The sequence below is a fragment of the Rhinatrema bivittatum genome, chromosome 5 (genome assembly GCF_901001135.1).
Source record: "Rhinatrema bivittatum chromosome 5, aRhiBiv1.1, whole genome shotgun sequence".
Taxonomy (NCBI): domain Eukaryota; kingdom Metazoa; phylum Chordata; class Amphibia; order Gymnophiona; family Rhinatrematidae; genus Rhinatrema; species Rhinatrema bivittatum.
Genome location: NC_042619.1, coordinates 265362909 through 265384401, shown reverse-complemented (window position 1 = coordinate 265384401; position 21493 = coordinate 265362909). Strand labels below are relative to the sequence as shown.

The 21493-nt window shown below is 46.1% G+C and overlaps 1 protein-coding gene across 4 annotated transcripts in view; it reads left to right on the top strand.

Annotated features, from left to right (window-relative positions):
• LOC115092720 (disintegrin and metalloproteinase domain-containing protein 9-like) overlaps positions 1–21493 on the top strand; it is a 978865-nt gene that overhangs the window by 443007 nt on the left and 514365 nt on the right. For all 4 annotated transcript variants that reach the window (XM_029603963.1, XM_029603962.1, XM_029603965.1 and 1 more), the window contains exon 10: positions 7500–7581. In XM_029603963.1, the coding sequence (XP_029459823.1) occupies positions 7500–7581 (82 nt within the window). The remainder of the gene's footprint in view (positions 1–7499; positions 7582–21493) is intronic.

Genomic DNA, 21493 nt, shown 5'->3' with positions numbered 1-21493 from the left:
AGTCTTACAGGAACTTCAACACAGAATCTGGGAGCATCCAAGTTCTGTCTCACCGGTTAACAAAAGAGCTGAAGCCACGTACTTGGTACAACCAACTCCAGGATTCCAAAGAACACAACTGCCCCACCAATCAGTGGTGGTAGAATCCGCCCAAAAGAAGGCGAAGAGACAGAAATCTCATGCTTCAGTGCCGCCTGGGAAGGACAGTAGGTTGTTAGACAACCTAGGCAGGAAAGTTTTCCAGGGTTCCATGCTGGTATCGAAAATTACTTCTTACCAGCTGTACATGAACCAATACCAACGGAACCTCTGGAAGCAGGTACAGGAACTTTCTCTGACCCTACCGGATCAATACCAAGAGGCTTTTCAAGCACTGGTACATAAAGGCCTTGACTCGGGGAAACACGAAGTCAGGGCCACTTACGACTGTTTTGAGACAGCAGCAAGGTTGTCCGCATCAGCTATAGCTGCACGACGATGGGCATGGCTGAAGGCATCGGATCTTCGCCCAGAAGTCCAAGATCATCTCTCTGATCTACCATGCTTGGGGGATAATCTCTTCGGAGACAAGATAAAGGAAGCGGTAGCGACACTTAAGGACCATTCAGAGACTTTAAAGCAATTGTCGTCTCAGCCTCAGGAGTCGCAGGCCTCTTCTAGAAAGTTTCCAAGAAGAGACACTCGAAGGCCTTACTATCGCCAACGAAGATACTACCCCCCAGCAAGTAGACAGAGGCCTAGCCGCCCAGCACAGCGCCAGCAGCCTAGGCAAAGGCAGCAGAGGCCTCAGCCGCCTCCACAAACAACGGCCACGTCGGGTTTCTGAATATCCCCAGAGAGCAGCAGCATAAATCCGTTCCCCGAAACACCTGTAGGAGGCCGCATTCAACATTTTCTCAGCAATTGGGCCTCCATCACCACCGACCAGTGGGTGTTATCCATCACGACCCACGGTTACAGGTTGGATTTCTCAACTACCCCTATGGAGAATCCACCACTTCACTCTCATTCAATAAATCAACACTCCATAATTCTTCAAACAGAATTATCCACCCTTCTGAGAACCAGGGCCATAGAACCAGTTCCTGGTCCTCAAAAGGGCAGAGGATTCTACTCTCGATATTTCCTCATTCCAAAGAAAACAGGAGGCCTTCGTCCTATCCTAGACCTCAGGAATCTCAACAAATTTCTCAAGAAAGAAAAATTCAGAATGGTATCCCTAGGCTCCATTCTGCCTCTTCTTCAAAGGGGAGATTGGCTCTGCTCTCTGGATCTTCAAGATGCCTACGCTCACATCCCCATCTACCCTCCTCATCGCCAGTACCTGCGGTTTCGAGTACTAGATCAACACTTTCAATACAGAGTGCTGCCATTCGGACTCGCATCAGCACCCAGAGTATTCACAAAATGCATGGCTGCAGCAGTGGCACACCTACACAAACAAAAGGTGCACGTGTTTCCTTATCTAGATGATTGGCTCATCAGAAGTCATTCAAAAGAAGGTGCCGTCGCGTCCCTCAAGCTCACCATCCAAGTCCTTCATTCCTTGGGATTTCTCATCAACTACCAGAAATCCCATCTGTCACCAACTCATCTACTACAGTTCATAGGTGCAGAGCTAAACACTACGCTAGCGACCACTTTTCTACCAAAAGACCGTGCTCAGACACTTGTCCTCTTAACTCACGATCTCCGCAACCGATTCAAGGTGACGGCTCACCAGTGCCTCACTCTTCTAGGGCACATGGCTTCCACGGTTCATGTAACTCCCATGGCCAGACTGACCATGCGACTTCTACAATGGACACTCAAAACACAGTGGATACAAGCCACTCAACCAATGTCCACTCCTATTTACATCACACCAGAGCTCAAAGCCGCACTTCTCTGGTGGACGCTAATGCCCAACCTGCTCAAAGGTCTACCTTTTCAGCAACCAGTGCCACAAGTGACATTGACTACAGATGCATCCACCTTAGGGTGGGGAGCACATATTGGTCATCTAAAAACGCAGGGCAAGTGGACACGACTCGAAGCTACTTTTCAGATAAACTTCCTAGAGCTTCGAGCTATACGTTATGCGCTGCATGCATTCAAAGACTGCCTATCACACAAGACTGTCTTAATCCAGACGGACAACACAGTAGCAATGTGGTACATCAACAAACAAGGAGGGACAGGATCGTACCTCCTTTGTCAAGAGGCAGCGCAAATCTGGGACTGGGCCCTGACACATACAATTCTTCTACGGGCCACCTACCTAGCGGGCATCCACAACACAGTGGCGGATCGTCTCAGTCGTCAGTTCCAACCGCACGAGTGGTCCTTGGATCCAACAATAGCGTCCAAGATATTCCAGCGCTGGGGGCAACCGACGATAGATCTCTTTGCATCTCAGCTCAACTACAAAGTGAACAATTACTGCTCTCTACTCCGACAGCAGAGCAGCCTACCGAAGGACGCATTTGCTCGCCATTGGAGCTCAGGCCTGTTATACGCGTATCCTCCGATACCACTCACAACCAAAACACTAGTGAAGCTACAACAGGACAAGGGGACTATGATACTCATAGCCCCATACTGGCCTCGACAAGTATGGTTCCCCACACTGCTAGATCTCTCAGTCAGGGATCCCATTCGCCTGGGAGTAGCTCCCAATCTCATAACTCAGGAACAGGGTCAGTTGCGCCATCCCAACCTTCAATCCCTGTCCCTGACAGCATGGATGTTGAAAGCTTGATCTTACAGCAATTCAACCTTCCATCCGCTATATCTCAGGTACTTATAGCTGCACGTAAACCTTCCACTAGAAAGAATTATTCCTACAAATGGAAACGGTTTACGCTGTGGTGCACTCAGCAGGATTTAGATCCTTTCACTTGCCCCACTACATCACTACTAGATTACCTTTACCTTCTTTCAGACTCTGGTCTTAAGACATCATCTGTAAGGGTACACTTAAGTGCAATTTCAGCTTACCATAATAAGCTGGACGCTCCTATCTCCACACAGCCTCTCGTCAGTAAATTCATGAGAGGCCTAGCTCACATTAAACCTCCAGTTCATTCCCCAAGCATTCAATGGGATCTGAACGTAGTACTCACTAGACCAGAGCTTTCCAAACTGTGTGTCGGGACACGTTAGTGTGTCGCCTGCAGTGTGCAGGTGTGTCGCGCAAGCCCGGTCAACTCTGATGCGAGTTTGGGCTTTTTTTTTCCTGGAGATTCACTTTTTTTTTTTCAGTTTATGGGTTGCTTATTATTGGGTGATTTTTGCTGTCAATCGCGTTTTTTTGGGGGGCTTGGTGGGTGGAACGAGCCCAGCCATCCTTGCATTGGCTGCTGCTGCCGATGAGGCCTGGCCATGAGGAGTACTGACTGCAAGCAGCAGTGTCTGGTGATCATGGAAGGGAGTGATGCACTTAACTGGCAACAATCAAAAAGACGAGGTACATGAGTGTGGGGGCCAGACATGTGCTGGGGGGAGAGAGATGAGTGAGTGGGGGGCAAACGTGCTGGGGGGACAGACATGTGCTTGAGGGGGAGAGATATGAGTGTGTGGGGGCCAGACATGTGCTGGGGGGAGGAGAGAGATGAGTGTATGGGGGACAGACAATTTGTTTTATTATTGTTCCTCATAAATTATAACAATAACAAGAATCTTGGAATATATATTTTTAATATAAATTTAAGGTTTTCATGAGATAGGTTGTGTCGTGAAACATTTTATTTATGTATATATTTAAGGAAACATACATAAATTGTCGAAATATGTTTCGTTCGTTTAACCTTTAACCTCTGGTTTACTAGTAGACTGAATTACCGTGTCGTGAAATTATGTTTGTCTAAAAAGTGTGTCACCAACATGAAAAGTTTGGAAAGCTCTGCACTAGACTTATGCGTTCTCCTTTTGAGCCCATAAGTACCTGTGACCTTAAATACCTTACTTGGAAAACGGTATTTCTCATAGCCATCACTTCGGCCAGAAGGGTCAGTGAGTTGCAGGCACTAGTCACATACGAACCTTTTACAAAGTTCTTACATGACAGGGTAGTCCTCCGGACACATCCAAAGTTCCTTCCTAAGGTTGTCACGGAATTTCACTTAAATCAATCAATAGTTTTACCTACATTCTTTCCTAGGCCTCATTCCCACCAAGGTGAAAGAGCCCTACATACCTTGGACTGTAAGCGTGCACTCTCCTTCTATTTAAATCGCACTACAGCCCAAAGAAAATCCAGTCAGCTGTTTGTATCCTATGATCCAAACAAGCCAGGTAAAGCAGTGGGTAAGCATACTCTGTCAAACTGGCTAGCAGATTGCATACAATTTTGTTATGAAAAAGCAGGCCTTACTCTTCAAGGGCGAGTAAAAGCACATTCAGTAAGAGCGATGTCAACTTCAGTAGCACACCTTCGCTCTGTACCTATTCTGGACATTTGTAAAGCAGCAACATGGAGTTCTCTTCACACCTTTGCAGCTCACTACTGCTTAGACAAAGAGGGAAGACAAGATTCAGCCTATGGACAATCCGTCTTAAAGAACTTGTTTCCAGTATAATCCCAACTCCTTCTACATCCAACCTGCTGTGATTTCGGCTGCTTCATTTCAATAACAATACCTTACGGTTACTTCAGCACAAAATGAATCAGCCTCTAGCTTGCTAATCACCCATATGTGAGGACTAGCATCCTGCTTGTCCTGGGATAAAGCAAAATTGCTTACCTTGTAATAGGTGTTATCCCAGGACAGCAGGATGTAGTCCTCACGAAACCCACCCGCCACCCCGCGGAGTTGGGCCTCATACGTTTTATTATTTTATTTTTGGCTAACGCTCATTGCTACAAAACAAGACTGAAGAGAGACCCCTGTGGCAGGGAATATCATAGCATGCTGGGCATGCTCAGTACGCACTCCGGTGCCATTCAAAAGTTTCATAGAAACTTTGAAAGAAGTTTTCCGTACATAGGGCTCCATTACTGATGTCACCCATATGTGAGGACTACATCCTGCTGTCCTGGGATAACACCTATTACAAGGTAAGCAATTTTGCTTTACCTGCACAGAACGGACCTGATATTAAAAAGCATTTACATGCTTAAAATTGGTTTTACACATGTAAATGCACTTTACTCATGTAAAAGGGCTCTTGAAAATTGCTACAATAGTAGTTATATTTACCCTTGTAAATCCTTTTGAAAATGACCCCAATGTGCGTTTAAGTGTGGATGAAACTTGCATTCAGCTGAATGTATTTTATTGTTTTGGCCTGAAAATGTGCAGCTGTTGTGCTGCCTGCCTTCACTACAAGCTGTAAGCATTTTTCTTTAATGGGCTGAATACACTCCTGCACATGCACTGAGAAAATCCCTTCCACAACTCTGATGGGTCAGAGCTAAAGTACGGTTTGAATAGAAACAGACAGCTTCCAGCTTCTGCTCCCAGCTAAAAATGGCCTGGCGCAAATCTTGGAATTTTCTACCCTCTATTTCTCTCTGTGCTGCACTTAGTTGGAAGGAGCTTCTCCCAGGCTCAAGAACTTTCACAAAGGTATTATGGCAATTGGTGGAGCTATAGACAATGGAGGCCTGGAGCCAGCTTCCTTCATATGTTTTGATAAAAGAGAATTGAAAACTTTTTAAAGGGGGAGATAAGAATGCATATGAGTCAGTTGGGAAACATGCAAAATCAACAATTACAAGTAACTAACTACCTTTTCTTCATAGATAAGCTTCCCTATAGAGTCACACTGATGGTATTGGAGTCAGATTCACTTTGGGGTCAGCTTACAAAGAATATAGGCACCTAAGTTAGGGAGTTAGATTACTAAACTGTTGTCTGAAAATTAACTAGGCACCTATATTTAGGTTCTTGTTTTCACCTGGCACATAAATATAGGCACCTAAAATATGGGTGGCTACAAGAGCAAAGTTAGAACAGGGAAAAAAGTTAAACATCTAATGCTGATTTCCAGCCTAAGCACCTAATGTGGGCATCTCAGTCTAAGTGATCCTTTAAATAATCTGCAGGTTGCAACAGTCTCTGGGGATCCAAGGCATAGGTACCAAAACTCAAGATGAAAAAATTGCAGTCCTAGGTTTAGGTAACTAAATTTAAGCTGAAAAATGAGGTTACTAAGTTCATCTGAAAATGTGCTCAAAATTTAGGTTACTAAAACTTGGGATCCCAATATTCAAAGCTACTTAGCCAGTTAAATAGCGACTTAGCCAGTTAAGAGGCAGTTGCTGAATATCTGGCTACATTCAGTGTCTGCTACTTAGCAGGATATGTCATTTAACCGGCTAAGTAGATAGCGGGATACATTGTGGGCAAGCAGTGGGTGGACTGGGGCGGCATTACTTATCCGGTTAACTTAGCAGGATAAGTAATGATATTTGTACTTATCAGGTTAAGTTAACCGGATAAGTTAGTCCTGTCATAGATCAGGTCTAACTTAGCTGGATATAACATATTCAGCTAAGTGGCGATTTTGACAGACATATTCAGCCGCAATGCTGTGCTGCTGAATATCCCATGTAAGTTAGCTGGATAAATCTTATCTGGCTAATTTACATAAATGTTTCTCTTTGAAAATTTGGCCCAAAGTGCCTATGTATTGAGTGAATTTCCTTTTTTTAAATTGACCCTATTCTGTGTCTATGCAAAAATGCCTTCATAAATCAGGTTCTTAAGGTCTATTTACTAAGCTGCATTAAATCCCATAGTATTTTCCTCAATGGTAAAATATTGCTAGGAAAAGTACTGCAGCTTAGAAGGCATTTCTGGTAGTGCTTTTGTGGCTGGTGCCATTTTGAAAATGATAGAAGCCTTAAGGGACACTCCAGTCCCCATTAGCCCATCAAAGATCTTTAAAAGCAGCAAGTCGCCAGTGGGAAGGGCTAGAATGGAGGAAGAGGGTCAGATGCTAGGAAGTAATTTTTAGACAAAAGGGGTGGTGTTTGGGAGGGAAAGATAGGAGTCTGCACTGCAAACATTTCATTATTATTTATTTTTTGTATATTTGGACTGCTGGGGCCACCTCAAAGGGCGGCGGGGATGGGTGGCAAGGGGAGTCGGACAGTGGGTCTCTCGAGCATTTTTCTGTGCTTGGGGGAGGGGGAGATTCCTCTGGTTGCTCATGTTCTTAAAGGATAGACCAGAGAATACTGGGTCACATGTCCTGATGATCCTGGGGAGTTAGCTACAGCTTTCGAATTTGAGCTAACTTTACTGAACATAATATGGCTTGCAAATTTTCAGGCAAGCCACCTTATTTTATTTGCTTGAGATTACCTAGTAAAAAGCTGATATGCATGCTTTCCATCAGCTCATTACCATACTCACATTGCACTGGGTTCTCCAGTAAATGCCTAATTCAACTTAATAAATGATCTTCTAAGTTTGTAGTTTGCCTGTAGTAACAAGGACTATCAGAAAATAAGAGACAAAAGAGGATTGTATGTTTTATGATTTTTTAAAAACTTGATCCTTCTACCCAAGGAGAGAACCGGTTCTGCCAACAGTTGGATTAGCATTTGAATCAAAAATCTGCCAGCCTGAAAAATCAGCATTTTATGCTGTGGTATGTATTGTCTCAAGATAAAAATCAACTTTATTTTTAATTTTACTATTATTTTTTTTCAGTTGTATTTATTTTTCATACTTTGAACATTTTTTGGAATATAAGGTCCATGCCTTTAATTATTACCATACTTCCTGTATTAAAAATGTCCTTTCCTGAGTCCACACAACATCAGTTTATATTTAGGTCAATATTCAAAGGCATTTAGCCAGATAACTCACAAGTTGTCCTGCTAAATGCTGACTTTTCCATAAGCCCTGTACTTATCCTGCTAAAAATTGGCCAAATAAGGGATGTTCCAAGTGAGGGATAAGTTAGCAGGTAAACATTGCTGGCGGACTCCAATATTAGGAGTTAGCCAAATATGTGTTTTGGCTGACTTTAGCCAGCCCCAGAAGCAGGGCAGATATTTTTTCTTCAAGGACAAGCAGGATGCTGTCCTCATACATGGGTGACATCATCCAATGGAGCTCAGAATGGAAAAGGTATGGCCAAGTTTCTAGAACTTTGACTGGGCCTTAGTGAGCATGCCCATGTATGTATTATACCATAAAACCATGCAGGATCCCTTCAATTTTTCTTTTTCTCTGGAACCCTTTTGCTGGGCCTTGTTTGTTCTTTTTGCCAGCTCCAAGATCTTTTGTCATAGGGTCCTGCAGTCTATTCTTTGCAGTTTTCTCTAGGTAAGTTTTTTGGTTGATTTCCTTCCATGGTGGTGGTACTTCAATTTTGTGTCCTTTTTGTTTAGGCTGGCCATGTCTAACATGTTCAGTGATGCCCCCACCCCCACCCTGTGTAAAGGACTATGTCTATCATGGACTTCCGTGATAGATGTGTTTTTGCTTGGGAATATCACATAATGTCCAAAGGTGTTCAAATGCACAACCATGACCCTCAAAGGATGCCAGTTTGGATTGGAACTTATAGATAGACTCTTCAAGCATGGGAAGACTGATCCATTGGCATCGACATCAAAGAGTTTTGAAGCTGCACCGATGGAAGGAATGTCATTGGAATGGGGGGGGGGCATCAGTTCCCTCGATACCATTGGCCAATAGTGAATGTAGACAAGCAACTGTCTGACGCTTCCCAATCAAATAAGGCATCGTGTTTCACCTCTTTGGCTCTGGTATCAAGGAGATTTCATGCCAAGTGCTGAGGAAAACTGAAGAAGAGGCACCATTGGTCTCCATTGATGCCTGATGCAGAAATTGGGGATGGTCCGGCACATGCTGGGCAACCCTAGAAACTATCCTGAGGTGAGGAGAGTTCATCCTCTAAGCATGCCAGGAATTCGTGACAGTCTCCACTATTCCTGATGCATTGATCTACCTCTCAGTTCCAAAAGGATGTAGTCATCCTTCCTACAACCTAGTCAGTGTTGGCACTGGCAATCTTTGAGGAAGTGTTGGCTAAAAACATCCAGCAGGCCTTGGAAAAAGCATTGCAGGGCCTCTGTATGACAGCATCGAGGGTACAGAGGCAGGATTGTTGATTCTCGAGCCACTGCTCGATTCCCTTTGGGTGCTTGCTGGCAATGCACTGGTGTTGATGCTGGTGCCAGATCCAAAACTGATGCCCAGGGGGCATCATGGTTGATAACTGCTGCCCCACTGTGTTGCATGCCTCGTCCGTGATAGGCCCGCAACTGGGCCTACTCACCCTTGCAGTGCTGCTCACGGACTCAGACCATTTCGCTCGCGGCTGTGTGCAGCAGCCTATGCCCCCGAGCACCTACTACCTCGTCGGCTGTTCCAGACTCCTCTGCGGACCTCTTTGGTTCCGGGTGGGTCTCCCCACGTGGGCTGCAGGGAGACGCTGTCGTCTGGCCTCCTGTGGGCCCTGGCTTATGCGTGCCTCCCGTTCCTTTAAAGGGACCGCGGCAGAAAACTAGGCCGCAGCCCCAGATGATGACATCATCGGGCCCTGGTATATAAGGCAGGGCTCTGCCACTAGTTCCTTGCCTTGGCAACAGGACTTCACGTTTGATCGTGTGCTCGTTGCCCATCGTTCCTGTTTCCTGGTCCTGACTTTGTTCCTAGTTCCTGATCCCACCTCGGTTCCTGGTTCCTGCTCCTGACTCATACCTTGGTCCCTTCCTAGTTTCGCTGGACTGATTCTTTGGCTTTGACCCTTGCTATGTTGTACCATGCTCAGGATTGCTTCTCCGGTTTTGACCCTTGCCACATTGGATCATGCTCAGGATTGCTTCTCCGGCTTTGACCCTTGCTACGTTGGACTACGCTCTGGACTGATACTCTGGCTTTGACCCTTGCTACATTGGACTGTGCTCTGGACTGATACTCTGGCTTGACCCTTGCTCTGTTCCATCTCAGTAGCTTGTCTTGTTCAGCCACCTACCCTGACCTCAGCTTGCCTTGATTATGCCTTTGGTATCTACTTGGACTTGGCCTCTTGGCTTCTATTACTTGGGTGCCCCCTGTCTCTGCCTGTTCCTGTTGGTGCCTGGGGCTCTGGACCCCTGCCTTGTCTGGACCTACAATGGTCCCTTGCTACCTCTGCTGATTCCCGGCAACCCTTGCACCACCACTATTGGGAGTCGTCACACGGAGGCTCGCCTAAGACCAGCCGACCCCGGCACCCAAGGGTTCAACCAGCGGGGAACAAGGGCTGGTATTGGCGAAGCTCCAGTTGGCCTCCGACTCCTAGTCAGCTCTACCTCCCGATGGTGGGGACCCATTGGGCTTGCCCTATGGGTAGCGTCAGCCCCACCTTGGGCCAAGGGTCCACCACCAGTGCAGCAAACTGTAGATCTCTGGCTTATCAGGGAAGGAAGCTTATCTGGGACACCTAAGCTTCTCTGGATATAGGCCCAAACAGCCAAGTGCACCAGTCTGGAGACTTTGGTTCTATATCGGGCACCAAGAGAGCCCTCACCACTGCCTGACTGGGATGAGTTTGAGTCCAAGTATTCTTGGAAGTATGGGCATGATACCGCAGATGCCTCTGAAGAGAAGGTGTCAACAGGGCTCCCCTCTGATCCTCTCTCCTTCACCAGAGAGAAGGAAGTCCTTCCCTGAGTGCCTCTCCTTCACATGTTTTATAAGGAAAATGGCAGAAGCCACTCCTTTTACTTTTCAGTCAAAGGAGGAGTCCAGAACTAAGATGCTGGACATCCTCCAGTTCATGGAGCCCTCTAAGGAGATTGTGGCAGTCCCAATTCATGAGATCCTTCAGGAGGTATAGATAAGGGGGTTTTCTCACATCCTCATCTATAGCTCCCATGAATAGGGCCACAGTAAAGATCCGCGTTCAAGATGACCTCCAAGGGAGTTAGGTAGGCCCTCACAAGTAATAATTGATGGATAAGATCAGAGGCACTATGTTGTAGCAAGATGCAGAGGTGGGGTCAGGCAGGCTGAGGTTGGCACAGGTAACATTCATACACAGGCAATAGTCAATCCAAGATCTGGACAGACAGCATTCAGTATGAGGTCAGGAACAAAGCAGATTGACAAGTAGTAGTCAGAGCAGGAACAGCGACAAGACTCAGGAGCAGGAAGCAAGACCTGTTGCTATGGCACCCAGTGAGTAGAATAAGCTTTAATATATACAGGAGTAGTGCTGATATCATCAGCTAGCACCACAGAAAGTTCAGGCCTATAAAAATCCAAAAGTAATAATGTGCCCCAGATAGAGTGGGATGTAGAGAAGAAGCCAGATGCTGGGAGCCATGCTGGAGAATTTCAATAGGCCACAGATTTTATCAGCAAGACTTGGATCATGAGGCAAGAATGCATAGTTGATGGCATGTTATAATAAGGCAGATGTGGTATATCTCATCCAACAGGCTCCCAGATTCAAAAAGCAGTTACTAGATCAATTTGTGGTAATCATATACACTCTCAAAAAGGCCAAGAGATTCAGAACCAGCTCTTCAGTACCCCCAGGCCCTTGACATTATTTGTAGGAAAGTATTTCAGGATGCAGTGCTCAATGCCTACATAGCATACTACCAGCTTTAGATGGGTCAATATGTTTGGAGCTTACTGAAGCAAATGGAGGGGGTAGCCAAACAGCTTCCTCAATAGCAACAAGATGTCTTCCAGTCACTGGACAAAGAATTAGAGTATGGAAAACCAGGGTCTATTCAACCTTTGATGTTTTCTAAATGGCATCAAAGTCTTTACCTTAGGGAATGGGGTCTGCAGACTCTCTTGCCTGCGAGCCTCAGATCTCCATACAGAAGTGCAGGAAAGACTTGCCGACATGCTGCATTTAGGAGAGAATCGCTTTGGAGATAGAGTGAAGGATGTGTTTGCTCCAGCAGCAATCTGCCGGCAGGATCCATACTCCTCCTCCTCCAGCTAAGTATCCAAGGCTAGGGCAGAGGAGGCACTTCTTCCACTTGAGGAGGCTCTATTCTCTGCCCCCTTGATTCCATGTGCTGCAGATTCCTCTTGCCAGGAGGAATTGGCGGAGAATACCTCTCTTAGGAGAGGAGGGGCGAGAGGGAGCGTTTTCGAGGCTCCAAATTTCACCTGTGAGTTGTTTCATCTGAAAACGGCACAGACTACGCCCTCTGAGTGACGTCATCAAGTGGGGCCTAGAACACCAATAAAACCGAGGCAAGTGTGGCGCATAGCCAAAGCCGCACGCCCCTTATTCAGAATTTTTTCCTATAAATTATATGGGGAGGAAAAGAAAAACTAAAGTCTGGACATCTTCACCGGCTGTTTCTATGGCTGTTGGACCAATGGACTAGGTGTCATAGTGGATAACACATTGAAATTGTCGGTTCAGTGTGCTGCGGCAGTCAAAAAAGCAAACAGAATGTTGGGAATTATTAGAAAGGGAATGGTGAATAAAATGGAAAATGTCATAATGCCTCTATATCGCTCCATGGTGAGACCGCACCTTGAATACTGTGTACAATTCTGATCGCTGCATCTCAAAAAAGATATAATTGCGATGGAGAAGGTACAGAGAAGGGCTACCAAAATGATAAGGGGAATGGAACAGCTCCCCTATGAGGAAAGACTAAAGAGGTTAGGACTTTTCAGCTTGGAGAAGAGACGACTGAGGGGGATATGATAGAGATGTTTAAAATCATGAGAGGTCTAGAACGGGTAGATGTGAATCGGTTATTTACTCTTTTGGATAGTAGAAAGACTAGTGGCACTCCATGAAGTTAGCATGTGGCACATTTAAAACTAATCGGAGAAAGTTCTTTTTTACTCAATGTACAATTAAACTCTGGAATTTGTTGCCAGAGGATGTGGTTAGTGCAGTTAGTATAGCTGTGTTTAAAAAAGGATTGGATAAGTTCTTGGAGGAGAAGTCCATTACCTGCTATTAAGTTCACTTAGGGGTAGATTTTAAAAAAGTGCACCTTCGCGTACTTTTGTTGGCGCACCAGGCGCCAACAAAAGTACGCTGGATTTTAGTAGATAGGCGCGTAGCCGCGCCTATCTGCTAAAATCCTGGATCGGCGCGCACAAGGTTGCCGATTTCGTGTAGCCGGCCCGAGCCGCGCAGCCTGCCTCTGTTCCCTCCGAGGCCACTTCGAAATCGGAGCGGCCTCGGAGAGAATTCTTTCGCCCTCCCCTCACCTTCCCCTCCCTTCCTCTACCTAACCCAACCCCCCGGCCCTGTCTAAACCCCCCCCTACCTTTGTCGGGGGATTTACACCTCCCGGAGGGAGAAGTAAATCCCCGCGCGCCAGCGGGCCGCTGGCACACGGAGATTCGACCCGGGGGCGGTTCCGGAGGGCGCGGCCACGCCCCCGGACCGCCCCAGGCCGAAACCACGCCCCCGGGCCCGCCCCTGAAACGCCGCGCCCCGCCCCCAAAACGCCGCGCCAATTGGCCCCGCCCCCGACACGCCCCGACACGCGCCCCCTCGAAAAACCCCGGGACTTACGCGAGTCCCGGGGCTCTGCGCGCGCCGGCAGGCCTATGGAAAATAGGTGCGCCGGCTCGTAAGGCCCTGCTCGCTTAAATCCGGGCAGATTTACGCGAGCAGGGCTTTTAAAATCCGTCCCTTAGAGAATAGCCACTGCCATTAGCAATGGTAACATGGAATAGACTTAGTTTTTGGGTAGTTGCCAGGTTCTTGTGGCCTGGATTGGCCACTGTTGGAAACAGGATGCTGGGCTTGATGGACCCTTGGTCTGACCCAGTATGGCTTTTTCTTATGTTCTTATGTGCTAAGGAGGGTAAGTCGAGCAGCCCAAAATTCTATTTCAGAAATATCTTTTTCATCTGGATCCCCTGAGAGCTCCCACCTAATGCAGCAATCTCAACAAACAAATGGTGCCTTACCCATCCTTTTTCAGAGTGTGACAAGGACAGAGGTAACATCAAATATTGACTCTGTGTTAACTACTATTTGTGGAGATACTGAAGTTCTGGGGGCACAAAGGGATACGAGACCACCAGAAATAGTCTCAGACCCCATTGACCCCCAAAGTATCACATTAGGAGACGTTTGGAAGGCAATTAATGAATTGCAGAAAATTGTGTCAGCTTCAGTTACTCAGAATAACCAAATATGTAATGAGATTAAAATTGAAATAGAAATGCATAATAAGCATATAACTCATATAGAGGAAAGTACTAAAAATGTTCCTTCACAGATAAATGGATTACAAATGGCAAATAGTTCATTTATTAAAGATAGTATAACAACTCAAAGACAGCTAGAAAATCTAGAAAATTCATTTAGGGTTAGAAAGTTAAGGCTTTTAAATTTTCCTGTAACTAGATTAATATCAGCATATGAATTATTTAAGAAATATTTGGTAGAAATCCTGTCTATATCTAGTTTTGATGAGAAGAGTATATCTAAGATATACTATATTCCCTAGTCCATATTAAGGATTCCAGAGGGTGAGGAAATAATGGATCAGGTCCAACAGGAATCACCAAATTTGACTACTTTCTTAGAATCTTCAATTGATGATATGCCTCAAAGAGCCACATTGTTGGTAACTCTTTGTAGAGAAAGTGTTAAAACTATAACCCTGCAAAAATATTTCAAAAATAAAGAGTTCTTGTTCTGTGGACAAAAAATACAAGCGTTTCCCGATGTTTTGTGAAGTACACAATTTAGAAGGAAACAGTTCCTAGCGCTGAAGCCTAGGGTTTTGTCAATAGGAGCGACATTTTTTCTAAAATTTCCTTGCAAATGTTCAGTAGTATTGCAAAAAATAAATTTATTTTCCAAAACCCAGCCCATTTGGAATCATTTCTGGCTGATAAAGAAATTTGAGATATAAATGCTGCTAAATAAAGTAAATATCTCCTTTATGAGTACATCATTTATTTATTTATTTAAGTGTTTTTGTATACCGGGATACGTTGGGAACATCATCTCGGTTCACAGATAACTGAACATAGCAACAAGCTTTACAGAGAGCAAGTAATGAAGTGAATGTTAATAAAGGTAACCGTGATAAACCTAAGCAAGTAACACAACAGGCTATATATAGAGAACTAGTTTCAAAGTGAACGCTAATACAGGGTAATCATGAATAATTGGAATAGGTGACAGGATAAGTTTTACAGAGAATAACTTGTGATGGGTAAGTTAATAGTGGGTAACAGTGTATGATAGTGACCAGTGACATGTGAATTCGGGCTTAAGCAGGGAGAGGGAGGCAAAGTGCAAAGAAATACACCTGGATTAGATGGTGGTAGTTGAAAGGTGGAAGGAAGCTGGGAAAATAGAGTTGGGTAAGGATAGCAGGGGGAAGGGGATTGGAAGTGGTGAACTAGCTGGAACAAACTGAATAAATTGATAATATTTCAAAGGAGTAAAGCGGTGGTAATAGAAAGATTATGAGGGGGATTAGGTGAATGCCTGTTTAAAGAGCCAGGTCTTGAGGTTCTGTTTGAATCTTTTTTGACAAGATTCTAGGCGAAGGTTTGGAGGCATTCTGTTCCAGAGGGCGGGTCCAGCTAGGGAGAGGGCACGTGCCCTGGTAGATTTAAGTTTGGACAGCTTTGGAGAGGGAGTATGCATAGTGGCAAGGTGTTGAGCCCTGGTGGGTCTGTTATGGGAGCGGATTCGAAGGTGATCTTTGAACCAGGACATGTCGTGATTGTAGGTGGCTTTGTGGATGAGTTTAAGGGTTTTGTAAATGATCCTGGAGTTGATTGGCAGCCAGTGTAGGTGCTTGAGGACAGGGGTGATGTGATCACCTCAGTGGGCATTGGTGAGTATGCGCGCTGCTGAGTTTTGAAGCATCTGTAAGGGACGGAGGGCGTTTTTTGGGAGGCCGAGGAGGATGGCATTACAATAGTCAAGCTTGGCAAGAATGGTAGCTTGCAGGACTGTGCAGAAATCATTGATGTGGAGCAGGGGTTTCAGTTTTTTGAGTGTGTGGAGCTTGAAGAAACCCTCTTTCAATGTTGAGTTAATGAATTTCTTCAAATTACGGTGGTTATCAAGGACAACACCAAGGCTTCGCACTTGTTGGATGAATGTGGAGGGGGGGAGAGGTGTGTGGAGGGTTGAATAGTGGTTGCTGTGGGGGGGGTGAGATAAGGAGGAGCTCAGTTTTGGAGGCGTTGAGGGCTAAATAATTGTTGGCGAGCAGGGAGCTGATGGCTGCAAGAACGGTTTCCCAAGTTTTTAGGGCCATGGGTACGGTATCGGTTACAGGAATCAGGATCTGAACATTGTCAGCATATATGAAATGTGGGAGGCCAAGTCTTGATAGCAGTTGGCAGAGGGGTAAGAAGTATATGTTGAACATGGTGGAGGAGAGGGCGGAGCCTTGGGGGACACCTTGTAGCAGGTTGACAGGTTTCAATTGGCAGGGTCCGCTTTTTACTTGGTATTGCCTGTTGGAGAGGTATGATTTGAACCAGGAGAGAGCGGTGTCAGTTATACCTATTTCTCTTAGTCGCTCGATTAGTAAAGTGTGATGTACCGTGTCGAAGGCTGCGGAGATATCCAGAAGGGCAAGGATATATGATTGACCTTTGTCAAGGGCCTTTAGGATGTGGTCAGAGAGGGAGGTGAGTAGGGTTTCAGTGTTATGGTGACGGCAAAATCCGAATTGCGATGGGAATAAAATGTGGTGGTCATCAAGATAGGTTGTAAGTTGCCTGTTGAGGACTTTTTCTAGTATTTTTGAGATAAAGGGAAGATTGGAGATTGGGCGGTAGTTGGCTAGGTCTGTTGGGTCCAGGGTGGGTTTTTTAAGGATGGGTTTAATTATGACTTGCTTGAGTAGACTGGGTACTTCGCCGGAGGAGATTGAGCAGTTAATGATGTCTGTGATAGGTTTGGAGATAATGTTGGGGATTGAGAGAAGGGTTTTGGTGGGGATGGTATCGGTAGGGTGGGTTGCAGGGTTGATTATTTTAAGAATGGTTTCTATTTCGGTGTATGTTGCGGTATCAAATGAACTGAGGGTGGCGGATGTGTTGCTTAGTTGTGTGGCAACGGTGCTGTGTGAGGGGGCTAAGGGGTTACTCAGCGTAATAATGGGAAGGGTATTAATTTGTGGGGGGGAAGCGTGACATGATAGTGTCAATTTTTTTGTGAAAGTATTGCGCGAGTTCTTCACATTTCGTGGGGTGGTTTATGTCGGGGAGGAGGGTGGAATTGGTTTTGGTGAGGGAAGCGGCAAAATTGAAGAGGGCCCTAGCGTTGAATTGGAGGTGGTGGATCTTCTGAGCATAGTAATCCCTCTTGGCTTTGTCGGTGGCCTCTTTATAAGAGTGGAGGTAGGATCTGAAGGCGGATTGGAGGGATGTGGAGTGCTCTTTGCGCCATTTTTTTTCGAGTGTTCTGAGATGGCTCTTAATGGCTTGGAGCTCGGGGGAGTACCAGGGTTTCTTTTTGGTATTAGTGGGGTTGATTTCTCGTGTTTGTTCAGGGCAGAGGGTGTTGGCTATGCTGTTCGTTATCTGATGCCATGAGGAGAGCGCGGATTCTGCATTGGTGAGATCTAGGTTGGATAGCTTGTCAGTGAGGGCAGCGATGAGCTCTTCCATTGAGCAGGATTTTCGGAAGTGAATGGTTTCCTTGGATGGTGTGATGGGAGGAGGGAGTTTGATGGAGCATGTGGTTTCGATGCGGAAATGGTCAGACCAGGGAATAGGTTGACAGGAGGGGGGTTCAGATTGAATCTTGTCGTTGGTAAAGATGAGGTCTAGGGTGTGGCCTGCCATGTGGGTGGGGTTAGATATAATTTGTTTGAAGCCTAGGGCTAGTAGTGAGTCGCATGCAGGAGAGAGGGGGGTCTTGTCAACATGGAGGTTTAGATCGCCGAGGATGATAGTGGGAGTGCATAAGTCAAGGTTCTTGGATATATATTCAATTAAAGGGAATGGGTCGCTTTCAAGGAGCCCAGGCGGGGCATAGATAAGGCAGATTTGAAGGGTTGGTGATTTAAATAGGGCGATTTCGAGACGGCTGGGGGGGGGATGGGCTGGAGGGTTAGGTTGAATTTTTTTTTGGCAGCGAGCAGGAGGCCGCCTCCTCTTTTTTTTATTCTGGGAATGGAGAATATGCAGTATTGGTCTGTAGGTAGTTGGTTGATTAGAACAGAGTCTGAATCCTTTAGCCAGGTTTCCGTGAGTGCACAGATGTCAGGGCGGTCATCGGTGAGGATGTCGTTGAGTATGCTTGACTTCTTGGCAATCAACTGAGTGTTTATGAGAAGTATTGTGAAGGTAGTGATGCCAATTAGTTTTGTGAGGGGGGAGGTCATGATAGGAAGAAGGGATCTGCGGCGTTCGTGAGGGTAGGTGAGATAGGTGGAGTGGGGGTAGGTGGTGTAGTGTTTGAGGATAGGAATAGGGAAGGACTGCATATTGGGCTAGGTATAGGGCAGAATAGTTCGAGGGTAGTAGAGCTGGAGTTGGATTTTGTGGTGGGGGAATATTTGGGGAGGTGAGGTGGTTGTTTGGGAAGTGGGGTGGGGAAAAGGGGGGGTGCTTTCGCTGGGAGGGTGTAGGATAAGGTGAAGGTTTTGAGGAGGGTGGGAATGAAAGGATGGTGGGTGAGAAGGAGTGTAAAGGCAGAGGGTCTGGTTCCAGGGGTCCAGGGAGGTTCAGGAAGGCACAAAGTTGACACAAGGGGGCGCACTAAGGGGCATTATATTTTTACATTTCTTATACATTTTCTTGTTAAAATCCTCCCATTTTGGGGACTAGGAATATTGATGTATTAAGAGTGAAAAATTTGCTTTATGTTTTCTTGACATACAAAACTCTTACTTATTGATTTTTTGCAATGGTAATTTTGTTTAAAATCTTAATAAACTATAAATAATAATAAAAAAAAGATTCCTCTTGCCCAACAGAGGCAACAAGAAGGTGCCTAAGTCCCAAACAGCAACCCAGTCAATGCCCAGGGTTGGGGTTTTGACTGGATCATGGAGAACATAGCTAGAATCTTATTCTCCATGCCATAGGACTTCCTATGGGAGGAGGATACAGTATTATATAAACCAGTGCCCAGGTAACTTTGGATGTGTGGGCTCCTCGACATTATCAGAAGAGGGTTCAGATAAATCTATTGGATCTCACACCAAATCAGCCTCTGAACTCTATTGGGGGTCACTCATTGCATCAGGAACTGCTTCAAATGGAGCTCTCCTCCCTCTTAATTGCCAAAGCTGTCAGTCCTGTTCCACCAAGGCAAAGAGGATAGGTAGTTTACTTAAAATATTTTTGGATTCTAAAAAAGTAGGGGATCTCCATACTATCCTAGACCTAAGGGCCTTGAACAAATTTATCAAAGGAGAAAAGTTCAAAATGGTTTCCCTGGGTACCTTAATTCCTTTTCTGCAAAAAGTGGACTGGCTATTCTCTCTCAATCTGAAAGATGCTTATGCTCATATAAAGATTTTCCCCGTCACAGGAAATATCTCCAGTTTGTCATATGAGACTGCCACATCCAGTACTATGTTCTGCCTTTTGGGTTAGTGTCTGCCCCACGTGTCTTCATGAAATGCTTGGCCATGGTGGTGGGGCACTTATGCAAACTGGGGGTGCATGTGTGTTCATATCTGGAAGATTAGCTGGTCAAGAGCACAACTCAGGTAGGAGTTAAGGAGTCAATGAGTATGACCATCTGGATACAGGAGTTACTAGGGTTTGGAGTCAACTATCCCAAGTCTCATCTGAGCCTGTCACCTCAATTGGAATTTATCGGAGCTCAGCTAGACATGTCTCAGGTGAAACCCTTCCTTCCACAACAAAGAACTGCCACCATGACATCCACAGTGGAAGCGATACAAATGAGTCAGCAGACTTCAGCATTGGACATGTTGACGCTGCTGGACATTGCCTCAACAGTACATGTTACAAAATGGCATATTTCTACATGAGAAGAGCCCATTGGAATTTAAGATCTCAGTGACAAAATGCTACTCAAGACTTTACAGGGACAGCAACTGAATAAACTCAGCCGCTCATGGACTCCTTATCTTAGTGGTGGGACAATTCTAATATGATCAGAAGAATTCCCATCCATATTTCACTGATCCACATTATCTTCATGACAGATGTGTACAACTTGGATTGGGGAGCACATGTAGATGGACTTTGCACTAAGAGCTTCTGGTCTGCCCAAGAGAAGATTCATCAAATTAAATTTCCTGGAGCTCTGAGCAATCTGATATACTCTAAAGGCTTTCAGAGATTGGTTGTCCAACAAAGTTATCCTTGTCCAAATAGACAACCAAGGGACAATGCACTATATCATCAAGCAGGGAGGTATGGGTTCAAGTTAAAGTTTACCCTGTGTGAGTGTGGAAAATAAAAGAGAATAAGAACAACAAAGATACAAGGGTTAAAATCCCCCAAGTTCTTTCCCATTCCCGACAGGATCCCCATCTCAAAACTCAAAGTATTAACCCCTAGGCTATTTCCCCATCTTAGCAGGACCCACTGCTTAAGAAAACTCAAGGCCACACTCATACAAACTTAATCTCACATTGTTTGAGTCAACCCACAAAAGGATAAAGGTGTTTATTTTCAATGTTAAGCTATGTGTTGCCGTCTCCACAGCTTTCCCTCTTTTTCCTGAACTCAGAGCTCACCTTCGATGCCGGGAACGCCGCTTCCGCGGCTCTGCTGGGCCTGAGGGGCGCCCGCCATTACTGGGTCATCTCGCTGCTGCCACGCGCGCGCGAGGACGCGCATTATGGACGTACAGACCCCGGAAGTCTGGCCCCGCCTGGGCTAACTACACCACGCCCCAAGCCTGATTTAACCGGCGTTCATCTGCCTTCTCATTGCCTTGCGTCAAGGGTCGCTACTGTTAGTAGTTCTTAGTTGCGTTTCTACTGTTCTGCTTTCCCGGTTGACCTCAGCTCGTTCCTGACTCCGCTTCTGCCTGCCGCCTGCCACTGACCTCAGCTCGTTCCTGACTCCGCTTCTGCCTGCCGCCTGCCATTGACCTCAGCTCGTTCCTGACTCCGCTTCTGCCTGCCGCCTGCCATTGACCTCAGCTCGTTCCTGACTCCGCTTCTGCCTGCCGCCTGCCATTGACCTCAGCTCGTGCCCGACTCCGCTCCTGCTTGCCGCCAGCCTCCGATCTTGGCTTGCACCTGAGACTGTATCATCTGGCTGTCAGCCTGACTCGGGTTTGTCTTCCTTTCACTCTGCTCGGTCTGGCTCTGTGCACGCTACTGACCCTGGTCCTGGCTTCAGCAGGTCACAGCCTATGTTCCACTACAGACTCTGTTCCTGTTACCTGTCTGCTCCGCTCCGCGGCTTACTGCAGATCCCGGTCCTGCTCTCTACTGCTCGTTCAGCAGGCTACAGACTCTATCTACTGCCCCACTCTCGCCGGGCCTTCCTGTTTCCTGCTGCTGGACTCTGTGGATTACTCTTGCCCAGGCCTTCTCCATAGAGACTGTTACTGTGCTTCTAAGTCCCAAGGTTCTAGGACCCTATGGGCTCCTCCTGGGGGGTCCCTGGTT